We start from the raw sequence: 14,545 nt of genomic DNA, 5'->3' as shown, positions 1-14,545 counted from the left end.
GAAGACATCGACGTCCCGAATGAGGACATCTTCGACACCTCAGGTCGCGATACCATGTGGCGGGATATTGAACAAACCACGTTCGTCACGGCGTCTGCAGGAGGAAACGATGAGTGAATTCATGACAGATTGATGATGGAAGTTTTACCGAAACGGGAATGAAACGGACGACCTCGGGGGTTTCTCCTCGACGAAAGATAAGATCCGCATGGGTCTCTCACTCTATAGGACAAGGCCGAAATCGGTGACCTCCGAGAGAATGGGGGATTTGGTATGAGATGGGTTGACGAACAGGATATATGGATCCTCGTCTTCTCCTTCGCTCGCACAATCGTTCTTGTTCTACCATAACACTCGGACCATAAGCACCACGAGGATCAGGAAGGAAGTCACAATGTCCAAGACCACCACCACCACCCGAGATATCACCTCGTCACTGGGGAACTTTGAGCTGGTCTCGGCCGAGGAGAAAGAGCAGATGAAGACTGGGGCCGATTGGATGCCACCTCATTGGGTGGTCCATCCCGTTCCGGAGAGCTATGATATCGCTGTTCTACCTTGGGTGAGACCTGAGGCAGGAGCCATGAGTCTGGTCGGTGAGTGATATGTCCTCCTCGTCTCCATTCTCCGCCCGAACATTCGGCACTTCTCTCTGGACGACTACCACCATAATTCGTCGTTGTTCTGTATCTCTTCCGGCTGGCCCCAAATCTCCAACCCCTTGGTCGCTTTCCCAGCTTATGGAGATCGACTGCTCACATTCACGCCTCTCTCCAGGTATCAACGTGGTCGATGTCGAATCATCCAAGATCCTACCTTCCATGACCGTGAAGATCAAGGCCGGCAAGATCGTATCCATCTCGAAGAGCGTTTTCGCCCACATGCAAGAGGATGGATGGGAGAGCATAAATGCGGCAGGACTCTATTTGTCTCCAGGACTAATTGACGGTAAGTTGCTTGCCTCCATCAGTTCTGGAGCCCACAAATTGGAGGACGAATGGCTTAAGTATCTATTCGACTCAGTCCACACCCACATCACAGCAGCACCTGGCGGACCTGTGAGTGTCTCGTAGCCGCTTCTGGTGGCTTCCCAACTACGGCTGAGTCCTTGGACTATGCTAACTACTCTCATGTCTGTTTCTAGCCTGGCAAATTGGTCCCTACAAGCGAGGCTGAGACTGCGCTCAAAACGACCTATGTCTTGAAAGGTGAGCGGAGCTCCCATTCCTCCTCGCATGTCATGTGGTAGCCTGGAAACTTTCAAGCTCTCGCCTTGATTCCGACTAAGCTAAAACCATGCTTCTACCCTCAGGAATGCTCTTCCGAGGCTTCACGACTGTCCGAGATGTCGGTGGTGCTACTCGACACTACAAGGAAGCGACAGAGCAATGGCTGGTTCCTGGACCGAGAATCTTCCAAGGTGGACCTATCATCAGTCAGACTGGAGGTCATGGTGAGTGGTCTCTTCAGATGGACTTGAGTCGAGAAGTTCGTCTGCCAAGAGATCGATTGATGTTGTCAGACCAAAAGTCGGGGGATTGTAAATATTGAGCGACTCAGGATGAGCTGGGGCCAGCATCTGAGGGGGAATGTGTCGAATCTTGAAAGGTCTGCGCTGATGGACGATCTTGCTGGCGAAAGGTGACGACAGTGATCGAGACGTCTTCCCGCCAAAGGGCCTCAAGGCCGGGCGAGAGTCCTACGTAGCCGATGGCGGTGAGCGGACTTTGTTTATTCGCACCTTCCCATCTTGACCCAGTGTTGACACAACTCTTTTCGCAGTCGATGAGTGTCTCAAGGCTGCCCGAAAGATCATGATGTCCGGAGCCGATCATATCAAGATCTGCTCCAGTGGAGGTGTTGCGAGTCTCACAGATCCGTTGGACAGTGAGCAATTCACTGTCCCTGAAATCAAGGCGATCTGCGATGTTGTACGAATGATGGTGAGTCCACTCGGGAATTTCGCATTTCACCTTCCGATGACGGGAGACTGACGAGATATCTGGTACACTGATCGCAGAAAGGGACGCTCGTCAGTAAGTCGACTAATCCATCCACCTCTCGTCCTCTACGTCCTGATGATGTTGCTGACTATCTACACCCAGCTGCACACTGCTTTACAAGTCAAGGTGCTAGAAATGCGATTGAAGGTGGCATCGGCGGTATCGAGCATGGTCATCTGATCGATGATGACGAGACGCTCAAGTTGATGGCGGAGAAGGGAGTCCACTTGACCCCTACGTTGATCGTACAAGAGGTGAGGCATTTCATGGACTTCCAGCGTGCGGTCATGGCACTTTTGGCTAGCGGATCACTAGGCTCACGAACCATTTTATAGCTCCTTGCCCGCCCACCCTACAACGCCATTATCCCCCCGTCGTCGCGCGAAAAGCTGAAGTTAGTCATCGACGGCGGGTACAAGGTGATCAAGCGAGCTCATGAACTCGGTGTCAACATCGCCTATGGCACCGACTGCTTCTTGAGTATGCAGCCTTGTCAATTGAGTGAATTCGACTTGAGAGCCACGGTCTTACCCTCCGATGTCATTTTGAAACAAGCCACGGTCAACGGTGGTGAGTTGGGAATCTCTCTGCTGCTTGCTACTGGCACGGCTCACAACTATATCTATTGCCTCCCTGCCCCACCCGCGACGGCTTCACTGGTCTCGACGCTGATTATCCTCCTGTCTGTGCAGCCAAAGTCCTAGGGATGCAGGGTAAACTCGGAGTCATCAAAGAAGGAGCATTCGCCGATCTCTTGCTCCTCACCGCAAACCCACTTGAGGACGTTACCATCTTCAACAAACCGCTGAAATACGTCAAGGCGATCATCAAGGATGGAAGAGTCGTGAAGAGTTCGGTGGATGGATTGAAGGTCGAAGTCCCTCTTATTTGATGAGAAGAAGCGGGTGTCGGAAATCACAAGGTATTTTTTTGGACAAGGAAAAGGATTGGCTACCAGAGTTTCGTTAGGGAAATGTTGATATCGAGAAAATGAATGAACTGGTAGATAGGCAAGACACTATGTCACAGGGTTAAAGGTATTGAGCTGGCAAGTCAGTACGCTACAGAAATCATTTCCGGGTCAAGTCTGACACACTTCGCCGCCCCTTTTCCGTGATGACCGGTTCAATAACGAGCACTTTCAGACACATGCATCTCATTTCCTTTCGTACTTTTTCGCTTGACTAAGCCTTGAGGAACTTGGCATGGTATGCGACGTGTTCGGGTGCGAAAGTCGAGATCTGAGCAGTGGGCAGGCAGTCAGAGACGGGCTGCAACCCGAACACAGAGACGCAGAAGGGACTTACAAAGTAGTAACTATGGTCGAAACCATCCTGCAACCTCACTTCTACACCTTCCTTACCCACACTTTCTAAAGCCTTGGGCTCCAATTGACCCTTCTTCAGGAAATCATCCTCGGTCCCAACGTCCACCAAGAGATGAGCTTCTGCTTCGAAGTTCTGGAGCAAGTGCGTCGAATCGTACTGGAGCCATTCGGATGGCGGTGAAGAACGAGTGACAGTGTGGAGATAGTTGGTGAAGGCGTTGATACCCCAAGGTGTCTTGGAAGGGTTGCTGCAAACGACATGTCAGCGAACGATCAGGAAGAGTAAAGGCGAGATTCGGTCAGACTCACCAGGCGGGTGCAAAGGCCGAAGCAGACTTGTACTGCCCTGGGTTCTTGAGGTAGATTGACATAGCTCCGTGGCCTAATTAAATTTACAGTCAGCGAGGATCACGATCGCGAGAGAGTTGACGATCCAGCTTACCTCCCATTGAGTGACCCATAATAGACACCTTTGAAAAGTCCTACACATCGCATGACAGACATCAGCCCGCCTTCCGTCATTCGGGTGTCTGGAAGAACAGGATAAATGGAACTGGATAGAATGGTGTGCTCACCAAGCCCAGATTTGCCTCTTTCAATACTTCCGGCAACTCCTTCACAATCAGATCATACATGTTATAATGTTTCTTCCATTTTTCGCTCGTAGCATTGAGATAGAATCCCGCTCCTGTACCAAGCTGCCAATCATCGTCTTCGCCCTCCACACCGGCCCCTCTGGGACTAGTATCGGGGAACACGACGGCGATCCCTTCCTCTCCTGCCTTGTTGAGGAAACCACCCTTCTGAGCGCCGGTATCCTCATTACATGTGAGTCCGGCGAGGTAGAACAAGACGGGTACGGGGGAAGAAGAGGAAGCGGAAGACGGGACGAAGAGGTTGAATTGCGTTGGAAGGGAGAGGGAGGAAGAAGGGAATTTGTATTTGGTAAGATATCCGGTGGACACTCTGTTCGAAGAGACTTTCTCGAGGGCGGGCATCGTTGTGCTGGATCTGATTATGGTGAAGATAGCTCTTACTGTGAGATGAAGAACGAATCGAAGAAGAAAGGTGGTCCTGCCAAGTTACTAGATTCGAATTGCTTCACGGACCCCAACTTAAGCGAAGACTCCACGGTGCTACTTGGCTTACGTATTCGTCGCTCGTTCCCTTGCTAATGGACGGACAGGTGTAATGATAGTGGATTGACCTTGTATTCTGTCTGGTCCACTCGCAACGACTATGCCTGACATTGCCAACTGGATGCTTATGCCTGTACAGACGAAAGTGCTTCGCTGTGATATTCTGCACATCGCCCGCCAAGCAGCCATGTCGCAGGAAGGCTGGCTGACCCGCGGTCAGGCCAAATCTGTATTCTGCTGGGCTGACCTTCTCCCTTTGCGATGTGCATCATACCATCTCGGCTGCTGACCACTGATTTACAGTCCTCAACGTCCCCTTTCGTGACAAAAGGTGATCAATCAAGTCGCTCAAACTTCTAGCAATAGGATTGCCGTCTGATCGCTTGCAATGACCGCAGATCACTCCTCAGGTTTGAGACGACGTTCACCCAATCCCAACGTCTCACCGATACTTCAGCCAGATGTACCATACTCGCCCGCACTCCTATCACCGTACATCAACGTATCAGGTAACAGGGGCTTCCAAGATGGTTCCAACGGAGCAGGTTTGGGAGCCGGATACAACGATCCGCTGGAGCGGTATCATCAGCCTTCACCGCTTGCTTCTCGACGAGATTCGGAAAGAAGAGGTTATCCAAACCCGACCATCCGTCTTGTCCCTTCTTCCCATCCAAGAACTCACCCTGATGATTCCACGATTCCAGTCCACGCTATCAGACATGCACACGCTCCTCCAGCTTCTCGATCGAAATCGAATGACGAAGCTCGAAGACATTCGGACTACGACCAGGCGGCAGCTCTCGCTTCTCTCAAGAGACATCGGACCGACCCGAGATCATATCACTCTGGAAGCAGAGAGACTCTGACAAGGGACGCCTATCTGATCCCAAGGGATTTGAGGGAGAGACCAGTCCCTCCGTTACCGCTCGAGATCCGCAGATCAGGATCGGGATCTAGCGGTCCACCGAGCATATTTTCGTCGTCATCGGAAGAAAGAACAACAGGTCAAGAGAGTGTGGGCGGATCTTCACTGCCGACGACTCCGAGGGATGGCAGACCAAACAGTGTACTGTCAAGTCTCAAATCTCTCAGCAATCCATTCTCACAAAGTCAAACTTCGCTCGATGCACCGGCGTCACCGACCCTCTCAACTAGGTCGTTTGTGTCATCCACATCTGCATCGACCACCGTCACATCATCGTCGGCAAGATCAACAACCTCAACGCTGGCCGTGCCATTCTATCCCACGGCATTCTGGAAGTCCTATGGTGCTGAGGGGAAGGGAGGCGTTCTACCCAAAGTGGGAGAGGCTCGCGTGAATGAAAAGCTGACAGACAAGTTCCCCGCTCCTGCTCCCGTGAGAGCGGTGGACACGGGGAAGAAAGATCGATGGACGGGATATAAGTGGATTCTGCTATTATCGATACTTTCGGTGAGTGAACAATGTATTCGTGTCTCATACAGTGTCAGCTGACGAGTGTCGACAGGTTTTTGGCTATGGCATGGCCGGGCTGACTTGGGCGTTTTTGATCATGTTTAGAGGTGAGGCTCCCTTATAAGAGAACACGGCTCACGTGTAGTCAATCTGAACAGCGAAGTGACAATGGTGACCGATCCCGATATCGTCATCTGTGAGCTTCCAGATGCTGCCTACTTGTGCTACTGCCATGTTCCGAAGCTGACTTGAACCCTCGGCGCAGTCCTTACTCTCGCCTCCTTGCTTTGCATCTTCGCCTCTCTCATAGGTCTGACCGGCGTCTTGCTCAATTCCCGGCCCATCCTGGCGTTCTACAATCTCCTTCTCTGGCCGACACTCCTATCAATGTGTTTAGTTGGATACACTTCATACAAACGAGGTGCATTGCAGCTGGACAGGAAACTTAATCAGGCTTGGAGTCAATTTTTGGATGATGGGGAGAGACTAAGAGTGCAGAACTCGTTGAGATGTTGTGGATATTTCAATCCTCGTCGTGAGTTATCTCGGTCTTTTGTTCCTGATGACTCTCAACCAGACTCTCCACGATCATATAGTCTGGACTATGGTTATCGATGGGCACTAAATAGATATCTTGCTTGAACAGACGACGCAACTTACTCTAAGAAGTGTTATCCTCGCACGACCCTACCTGGTTGCAAATCCAGGTGGATGCGATATGAACGGCATATGCTTCACCAATTCTCGACGGCTGCCTTCGGAACCATTCCCTTTCATCTGATAAACGTCATGCTTGCTTTACTGTGCTCCAATCATGTCAATCGCACGTTCGGGAAAGGGATGACACCTCCGGGTTATAGATTACGGTGTGTATTCACTTGATTGTCAACCGGTCACCGACACAAGCTGACTTTGTTCGACTCCCATCTCGTACAGCATGGCTGACGTGCGATCCAACGCGCTTGCGGTACTTGCGACTCTGCCGCAAACGACGAGCTCCAAAGACATCCAGTCCCGAATTGCCAGCAAGACGTCGCTAGCTCGACAACCTGCCATATCACACAAATCACGTATCTATTCTCCGTATCGGTCATCAGGAGACCTTGGTTCAAGATCGGAATCGAGGATGAGCTCGCGGAGTTGGGAATCCATTGATACCTCGACGAAAGCTAAGGAGACTAGATCGAGAAGGGATATTGATGCTGATGACGATGCTGATGACCGGAGGAGAAGAGGATGGGGAGACGTGTTGAGACAAGCTGGGCCGAGAGGAAGAGTTTTGAGAGAAGCGCGGGATAGGGGTCTACTTTGAATAATGGTTTGCGTACTGTAGACGCGATGAAACGATGATTATCTGATTGATCAATGTGGGAAGCATTCCTAAGGATGGTCGCGTAACGACGTCGTAGAAAGACGCACACACACACACACACACACACAGAGAGAGAGAGAGAGACAGAGAGAAATACACGACGAGAGGGACCATGCACGAAAGACTGACGAGCTCATCATCTCTTTCGCCTATTCGGTCATCCCTTTTGCTCCTTCTCTTTCCTCAATCTCTCTTCTCTCCCATCATCTGCTCAATCCATTACCTCGGCCCGCATCGTTCCCCATAATCCACTGTTGATCCCTTCCGTGAGATCGAGGCATCATCTATGAGGTGAGTGTGGCCATCTTCCCTTCTGCGTCATAAGCTGACGTTTGGACCGAAAGTGTCGAGTGTACGCCTCCAAAGCAGCTTGGACAGCTGGTCTGACTCCTGGACCCGATGGGCCAATTCATGAGCACCTATACCGTCTCATTCGTGAATGACCACCATACCGACAACAGTGCCATATTGGGTGATCGTGCGATCGCATGATTCAAGGCAGATTTGCCCGGTGACCTGCCCCCCATGTTGTCTTGTAGAATGTGGATGTTTCCCAGAGGAGATGCGACAAACTTTCGTGGAACGCTCATCATGCTGACAAAGTGTGAAATGCGACTTGTCGCCCACTTGTCAGCATCGCTCCTCGCCTGCACGATCACTGTGCGTCGATAAAAGGTCAGATTGCTGACGCTCTAATGCCAGGAAAACGCACTTGCGGATCCTCGACAGGTCCTCCCGATCTCTCTGCCCAGACGAGAGGATGTCCTGAGATGGGCTAGAAACAAAGCAAAACAATCCACTCATCCAACGTGCGATCCACCCGAGAGTAAATCTTACCATCTGAGTGGTCCGGTCGATAGCTCAACCAAGAAAATCGAAGACCTTGAGGAAATACCAATTCGAGACCATCATTGTTTGTGGGCTCATGAGATCATCTCTGGCGGTGGGATGTCAAGGTTCTCACAACGATATGCATAGCAAAAATTCCCAAGGTAAACGAGAACAGGTTGGATTGGGGGAAGATCACAAAGACTCTCTGGGTGGGCAGGAAGGAGCCCACAGGATGGAATGAGAAATATGGGTGGACAATGGTTTAGACAACAGCGAGCAGCCATGGCATGGCTCATGATGTACAGGCGTAGGGTTGAATACAGTCTACTGTACATGTTATGAGCACATAGTAGCAATACAGTCTCATGCATCATGTTTATGTGTCTGTCGGGCAGCAGCCTGTCGCAAATCCACGAGTCCATCCTGGTCCTATCAATCTACAGCAGTCCAGAAGTCCGGTAGCCACGCCAGAATTCACAATTGTCCCGCGCCCTCATGTGACAAAGTTCCCTTGTATGTCATTCTGACCAATAATCTACAGTAACTCTTACTCATAAGCAATCCTTACAAAAACCATGAAGACATATCCCCTGCTTGAATCTGAGCCATAGCTTTATCCACTGCAGCCTGATCGAAGTCAAGTCCTGGTGAAGTGCCAACAGTTGTAGTGTTGGCGCCATCCGGTCCGAGTCCATCTTGCGATTGACCTGCACGGAAGGATCTCAGATTCTTGCCTTCGCTCGATGGAGCCGTTTGTACGAGTGCACTTCTAGTTGGGGGCTGAGCCAGAGTCTCTGCTTGTTGTAGAACATTTGCGCTATATGGCTGGGAGGAACGAGAGAGATAATCATCTAATGCACTTTCGAAAAACTCTTCAATCCCACTCCGGGCAGTACCACCCTTAACGTAGGATCCTCTCTTCTCATGAGACGCCGGGGGAGGCCCGAGGAGCTCTCGAGGTGAATGGGGAGGACTACCTAGCTCGACCACTCGCGGTGAGGGTGATTGGTGCTGGGAATGTCCGACACCCCCATTTGATGCTTTGAGAAAGTATTGACTCAAAGCTTGGCTAGACTCGTACTCAGTCTGAATTGCCTCATCATCTGTGAGCTTGTCCCAAGGTATCTGTTGTTCTTCCTTAGATCGTGAACGTGAACTGGCTAATCTCCCGGTAGTAGAAGCCCTACTTCTTTGTATTAATGGGTAAGAAGTGTGTAGCGTGTTGTTGGTCCGAAGGAAAACGTCAAGTTGAGACTTGTGATTCTCAGAAGAAGGAAAGGGATCCCCGACCTGGGGACGGTCAGCATGCCGATTCCATTCATGCCATTTCAAGAGAGGGGTATAACGGAAATTGCCAGGATCCTGTTTCTCTGAATCGTCTTGCCAGGAAAAGGGCGACGTATGCGGTGTTCTTTCAGGATGGTCGACTAAGCTCATCTCCCGATGCTCCGTTCGCGTATCTCCAGGTTGATCAGATACCTTAGTCTGGTAATATCCCCTCTGGGGACCCGAACCATCCCTTACGGTAGGCCAAGGAGATAACGGATGACAAAACTCGAGAGCCCCGCATGATCCGTCTGATGCCGAGGCAACCGATTGACTCCCCCGCTGCCTCTTGTGGAATCTCCCATTTTCCTTCGATTCAAGGTCGTCTGGCCAGGTCGTCGTAGTCGCAATCTTCGACACACTGTACTCAACAGGAGAAGGGAATTCTGGATCGGAAATCCGAGGGACAGGCGGACGAAGGAGTCTGCACGAATTATCCCAATCGTACAGACACATGGAGAGCGTGTCTGTGCATCTTTGGCAACTACATGAATGAAATAGGACACGGTCAGCAATCATCATCTCACGGGGAGTAGCATATCTTTATATATACTGTACCTGGGCGAAGCACCATCGCACATCTCTGAGGAATTGGAACACTCCATACAAACGCGGCTGGGCGTAGGTTGCTTCCTCTTGCCGATTGTTGGCTTAGTGACAATCTCCGGTGCTGATCCGGTACGATACCACGTTATATCTTCTGCGTCCCTATTGTGAGGCCAAGAAGTGAGATACAGTAGAACTGATGTGTGACCGAAGTCACACCCGGCGAACCCAAGCAGACTTATGTCAACTCACTTTAACGGCTCCTTCTTCTCTACACTATAACAGCAGATCTTCCCATAGAACATGCATCGATGACAGCTGACACACGCGCCTCTCACTGTCAGAACATACACTGTGAGATTAACAAGAGTACTGAATCGTCTTACCGCGGAAGACTCCTGTCGCACCTCACACTCAACTGGGTGCACAAATCGCATTCGTTGTCTGCGGAGATTTCAGGTTGAAGGGGCCGACTTCGTGTTGAATTCTGAGGTGAAGGAGCGTCTGATCTCAAGATGGACAACGGCACCGGCAGTCTTGATGGAGGCGGGGACATGACGGAAGCTTCGGAGCGATGTCAATGAGGTGGTGTGTTCTCGTCAGATCCAAGGTAGAAGAAGAGGGTTAGAAAACAGCATGCGTGTCGTATGCCGTACAGACCGATATGCCCGATCAATTCTGACCTTCCATTCATGCATTGAAAATAATGTAGTTCCAAGAAGAAGAGTCTGGTCTTCGAAAAAGGCGAAGAAGGCATGGTATATCAAGCAAAAGGGTGAAACAGCAATCTGAGACCTGGGTGCCACATGCCACAGAACAACACGAGTACATGTGACATTCAATAGCCTGTGCGTGAGTGATTTTGCCGAGGTCGACGATAGGTGCGATCGAAAGCAGTTTCAACAACCACGCTTTGCTATTGGCTTTACTGCTGCGACCATGGTTGACATTAAGCTCATGATCGGGTCTCCCGGCCACACAACTGTTTCAAAGATCCCAAGTACGATCCGCGCAGGCATGCATACGGTCAAGATCCAAGATCGATGACCGATGACCGACGGTGAGCGGCTCGACCGATCAAGTGTTGTCAACAGTATGTTGTCACTTAGTGTCGGAATGATCGAGGAACGAGTGAAACGTGTTTGTTTTTGCCGAGAAAGAAGCATAGTGTCACTACGAGCTCCCAGCTTTCATCGTTTCAGATATCATTCTTTCACTTGTCTCGTTGCCTCTTCATTCTCTGTTTCGTATTGACGGGGATACAGTTTATCGACACCCAACCTTCTGGGTGTGACACGACTGACTCTCAAGACGTTTAGGGACAAGGTAAGTCATCTCGTACTACCATGTCTTGGAGGGCCTCCCTCAGTGCTCTCAAAACACTGCTACATTTGAAGTGCAACCCCATCCCTCACCCGTCGAAAGCTATCCGTTCCTCTCGAACAAGCATATTGAAAGACCGTCGTCACAATACTGAGCTCAGAAACAGTGATAGACGCACAGATGGTCTGGGGAGTTGGAAGCGATGACGAAAGGGATGAAGGATTGGAAGCGATGATGAGGAGATTGGAGCTGGAGAGGGAGGTGGAGAGGGTGACAAATAGGGCCAGGGAGGCATACGAAGTGAGTTGAGAGGTATTCTAGCTATTCACTCACATCTCAGTCAAAAGCCCTATCGCTGGTCTGCTGACGAGACACTGGATTCGGCTGACGTGATCATGCCAATAGCGCAATGCTTCTGCCGTTTCCACTCTCGTCAACACAGCACAAATACCTAGCAGCCAGACGGTACTGGCAGCAGCCGAAGGGAAGGTAAAAATCGAAACCGACCTCGGTGGAAAACGTATTCTTCAAGTTTTCCGAGGTGGACCTTCCTGTTCATCTGCGAGGACCATCAAAGAGCTACAAAGAGTCAACATTCGAGACTTGAACTGTCCAGCCCGGAACGAGGGCAAGTTTGTTTTCTAAGCACCGCATTTACCCGGCACACCAGCTCACATACATACTTTTACAAGGTAAAATCCTGGTATGTAGAGTGTTGACTGAAACGATGATCGGAAACGGTATCACCTTGTGAGCATCATCTGTCCCTGCAGTCCAAGGATGTAGTCTGACCTCACCCAGTCATGTCGAAGATCCCGAAGAACTCGCCCTTCCGCTTACCATGCCCAGCCCAACACCGCATCCTTCCTACGGGGTGCCTGCCACAGTACTTCAAAATCTCTTCCCACAGGGCACGATCATCGCTCTGAAGGAACCAGATGTTCGGTTCGCTCTGAATGGTAGCTACGCTCTCCGAGCGGACGTACCCACCGATGTGTGCTTCATCAATGGTCGATCCAGCATGGTGTCTGCTATTCAGTGGTGCACCGAAGCAACGGTGGGTTTAAGCCTCGTTCAGCTTGATCAGGACGCCGACTGATTCCTTGCCATGTTGAGAAGGGCCAAGTAGAGCCCAGCTGGGAGGAACACAAACTTGCCGGAAACATAGCTATGGGACGAAAAGAGCTCATGACTCAGATGGTGAGATTTACGATGCAACAATAGGGCGGATTCTCAACCTTGCCGAGCAGATTGCTGTTCGACATTACACACTCGGAATGGGAGATCCAAAAGTAGTGTCTGATCCTTACAAATCCTTCCAACTGCTTTGCAACAGAGCACAAGCCTATCTCAACATGAGGCAATTTGGCTCGGCGTATAGAGATTGTCACAGGGCTCAAAGTCTCTTTGACGCGACTGCGAACACCACACCATCTATCGAGATCACACCAGATCAGCGGAAGAAGCTATACTGGAGGATGATGAAAGCCGCATACGGTCTTCGACTATATGACCACGCTCAAAAGATCTTGACCACCAAATGTTCCGGCTTGTCGATACCCGACTTGCCGAATTACGTCTTGAAGATAGTCACACAAAAGACCGGTGCTAGTCTGGGGCGATACGATTGGTCGTTGATGTGGAAGGACATGCATTCGACAACTGCACCACACTTCGAAGTGTCGGACTATACGGGACCAATTGAGGTTCAACTCCTTCCAGGACGAGGACGAGGTCTAATCATCACGCAAGATGTGCACGCTGGCCAAGTCCTACTTGCGTCGAAGGCCCTAATAACAGGTTTCCTGTCGGAAGCTCCGAATACCGCTTTATCGGGATTGGATTTCGAACGGAATATCACGACCAAGACGACTCAAGTCTTAGCCCTCGATAAGTCTATACATGCTTTGATCGACGATCCTAGCGTGATCACGATTTGGAACAGTCTCCACTCCGGAAGGGAGGATGATCCGGAATCGGCCAAGACAGACTTCCCGAGGATCACCGAGGAGAAACGTCTTGCTGATATCCTCTACGATCGACCGCCTCAGATCGATGTCGCTAAAATTTCGGGTACTCTAGACACCAACGCTTTTGGGGTGTCCTCACTCAGTCGCAAAGCCAGTGAGCAGCCAGGGAATAACTTTCATGGTGAGGCCGAACACGCAACCATGTTATTCGGACTACCGTCTCTGGCGAATCATTCTTGCTTGCCTAACGTGACGGTTTCGCATTGGGGAGATGTGAGTGTGATTCAGCCATTTGTATAGCCCTGAATAAAGCTGATAGCAACTGACATTAGGTTGTGGTCTATCGAGCACTTCACGACCTGTCCAGCGGTTCGGAGCTTCTTGTCTCATACTTTTCGCCAGAAGGATCTTTCATGGCACGTTGCGGCCTAGCAAAGGAGTGGGGTTTCACCTGTACTTGTGCTCTCTGTGTTGCCGACGAGTCTGACGATTACGTCTACCGTGAAATCCTTATGGAACGAGACTACAGTCGCTTGATGGAGCAGTCAGATTCACTTGGTCCTCGAGAGTTCCTGAGAAAGTGGATGGAATTGGAGAAAGAGGTAGCAGCGACTTATGCGAAGGGAAGAAAGGGTATGCAACCGGATCTGAGACCTATTTGGAGGGCAATTGCTGCTCTTTGGTGGAAGATTGACGGACGTCGTTCGATTCCTGTGAGTCTGAGAGATAGACATTATCATTTTGTTCATGGGAATTGTTTGTGCAAAATTCCGGCGATACCGACAACCTTTGGTGATTTGATTTTTAGGCCGAGCGTTTCTCTCTTGAGTGCATTGGCACGATCTTCTCGACACCTCAACAGCGTGCAACGCATGGTCGAACCATCGAAAAATTGCCAATAATCTCAGGTGACGGCAAGATCGAAAGTATCCTCTACATTGCTCGGGCTCAATTCGTTTTCATGGGAGTAAGTTGAGTGGGACTTATCTTCAAATCCATCATTGATTAGAATTGATCACTTTGGCAGAATCCGGTAGAGGGAAACGCATGGGCGAGAACTGCCTTTTGGGCGCACGAAACAATGTTTGGTGGAGGATTGGCGATATTTCTGGAAAGATTCGAAGGAAAGCTGCCTCACCGGTATGAAGTCGATTGGGCGGGGTAGGGAAGATAAACTATACAATTGTAACACTTTCGCGAGTGGCTAGTATCCCGCCCGACTTTCAAGAGTAATAGCAGTGACATGTCGTCTGGAGGTGGTGAGGCTTTGATC

The 14,545-nt window shown here is 50.4% G+C and overlaps 5 protein-coding genes across 5 annotated transcripts; 3 read left to right on the top strand and 2 right to left on the bottom strand.

The window, feature by feature from the left end:
• Positions 1-394: 394 nt before the first annotated feature.
• IAR55_001223 (uncharacterized protein) lies at positions 395-2,895 on the top strand (the record flags this gene model as incomplete). The annotated part of the gene is made up of 10 exons (XM_066944350.1): positions 395-596; positions 778-948; positions 1,024-1,058; positions 1,145-1,208; positions 1,313-1,453; positions 1,642-1,716; positions 1,783-1,947; positions 2,106-2,257; positions 2,339-2,573; positions 2,696-2,895. 10 exons carry the CDS (start codon positions 395-397, stop codon positions 2,893-2,895), a joined length of 1,440 nt encoding a protein of 479 aa, XP_066805551.1.
• A 292-nt stretch (positions 2,896-3,187) lies between these two features.
• Positions 3,188-4,328, bottom strand: IAR55_001222 (S-formylglutathione hydrolase; the record flags this gene model as incomplete). The annotated part of the gene is made up of 5 exons (XM_066944349.1): positions 3,188-3,244; positions 3,311-3,578; positions 3,640-3,712; positions 3,773-3,812; positions 3,906-4,328. 5 exons carry the CDS (start codon positions 4,326-4,328, stop codon positions 3,188-3,190), a joined length of 861 nt encoding a protein of 286 aa, XP_066805550.1.
• A 529-nt stretch (positions 4,329-4,857) lies between these two features.
• On the top strand, positions 4,858-7,216 carry IAR55_001221 (uncharacterized protein; the record flags this gene model as incomplete). Its single annotated transcript, XM_066944348.1, has 6 exons — positions 4,858-5,901; positions 5,957-6,011; positions 6,068-6,100; positions 6,170-6,439; positions 6,551-6,770; positions 6,841-7,216. The coding sequence occupies 6 exons, from the start codon at positions 4,858-4,860 to the stop codon at positions 7,214-7,216; spliced, it is 1,998 nt and encodes a 665-aa protein (XP_066805549.1).
• A 1,455-nt stretch (positions 7,217-8,671) lies between these two features.
• Positions 8,672-9,544, bottom strand: IAR55_001220 (uncharacterized protein; the record flags this gene model as incomplete). Its single annotated transcript, XM_066944347.1, has 1 exon — positions 8,672-9,544. One exon carries the CDS (start codon positions 9,542-9,544, stop codon positions 8,672-8,674), a length of 873 nt encoding a protein of 290 aa, XP_066805548.1.
• A 1,938-nt stretch (positions 9,545-11,482) lies between these two features.
• Positions 11,483-14,437, top strand: IAR55_001219 (uncharacterized protein; the record flags this gene model as incomplete). The annotated part of the gene is made up of 9 exons (XM_066944346.1): positions 11,483-11,602; positions 11,708-11,930; positions 11,995-12,052; positions 12,104-12,359; positions 12,422-12,502; positions 12,553-13,545; positions 13,605-13,985; positions 14,081-14,239; positions 14,300-14,437. The coding sequence occupies 9 exons, from the start codon at positions 11,483-11,485 to the stop codon at positions 14,435-14,437; spliced, it is 2,409 nt and encodes an 802-aa protein (XP_066805547.1).
• Positions 14,438-14,545: the final 108 nt, after the last annotated feature.

Source organism: Kwoniella newhampshirensis, chromosome 2 (genome assembly GCF_039105145.1).
Source record: "Kwoniella newhampshirensis strain CBS 13917 chromosome 2, whole genome shotgun sequence".
Taxonomy (NCBI): domain Eukaryota; kingdom Fungi; phylum Basidiomycota; class Tremellomycetes; order Tremellales; family Cryptococcaceae; genus Kwoniella; species Kwoniella newhampshirensis.
The sequence above is the reverse complement of the archived record's forward strand: the minus strand, read 5'-3'. Positions and strand labels throughout refer to the sequence as shown.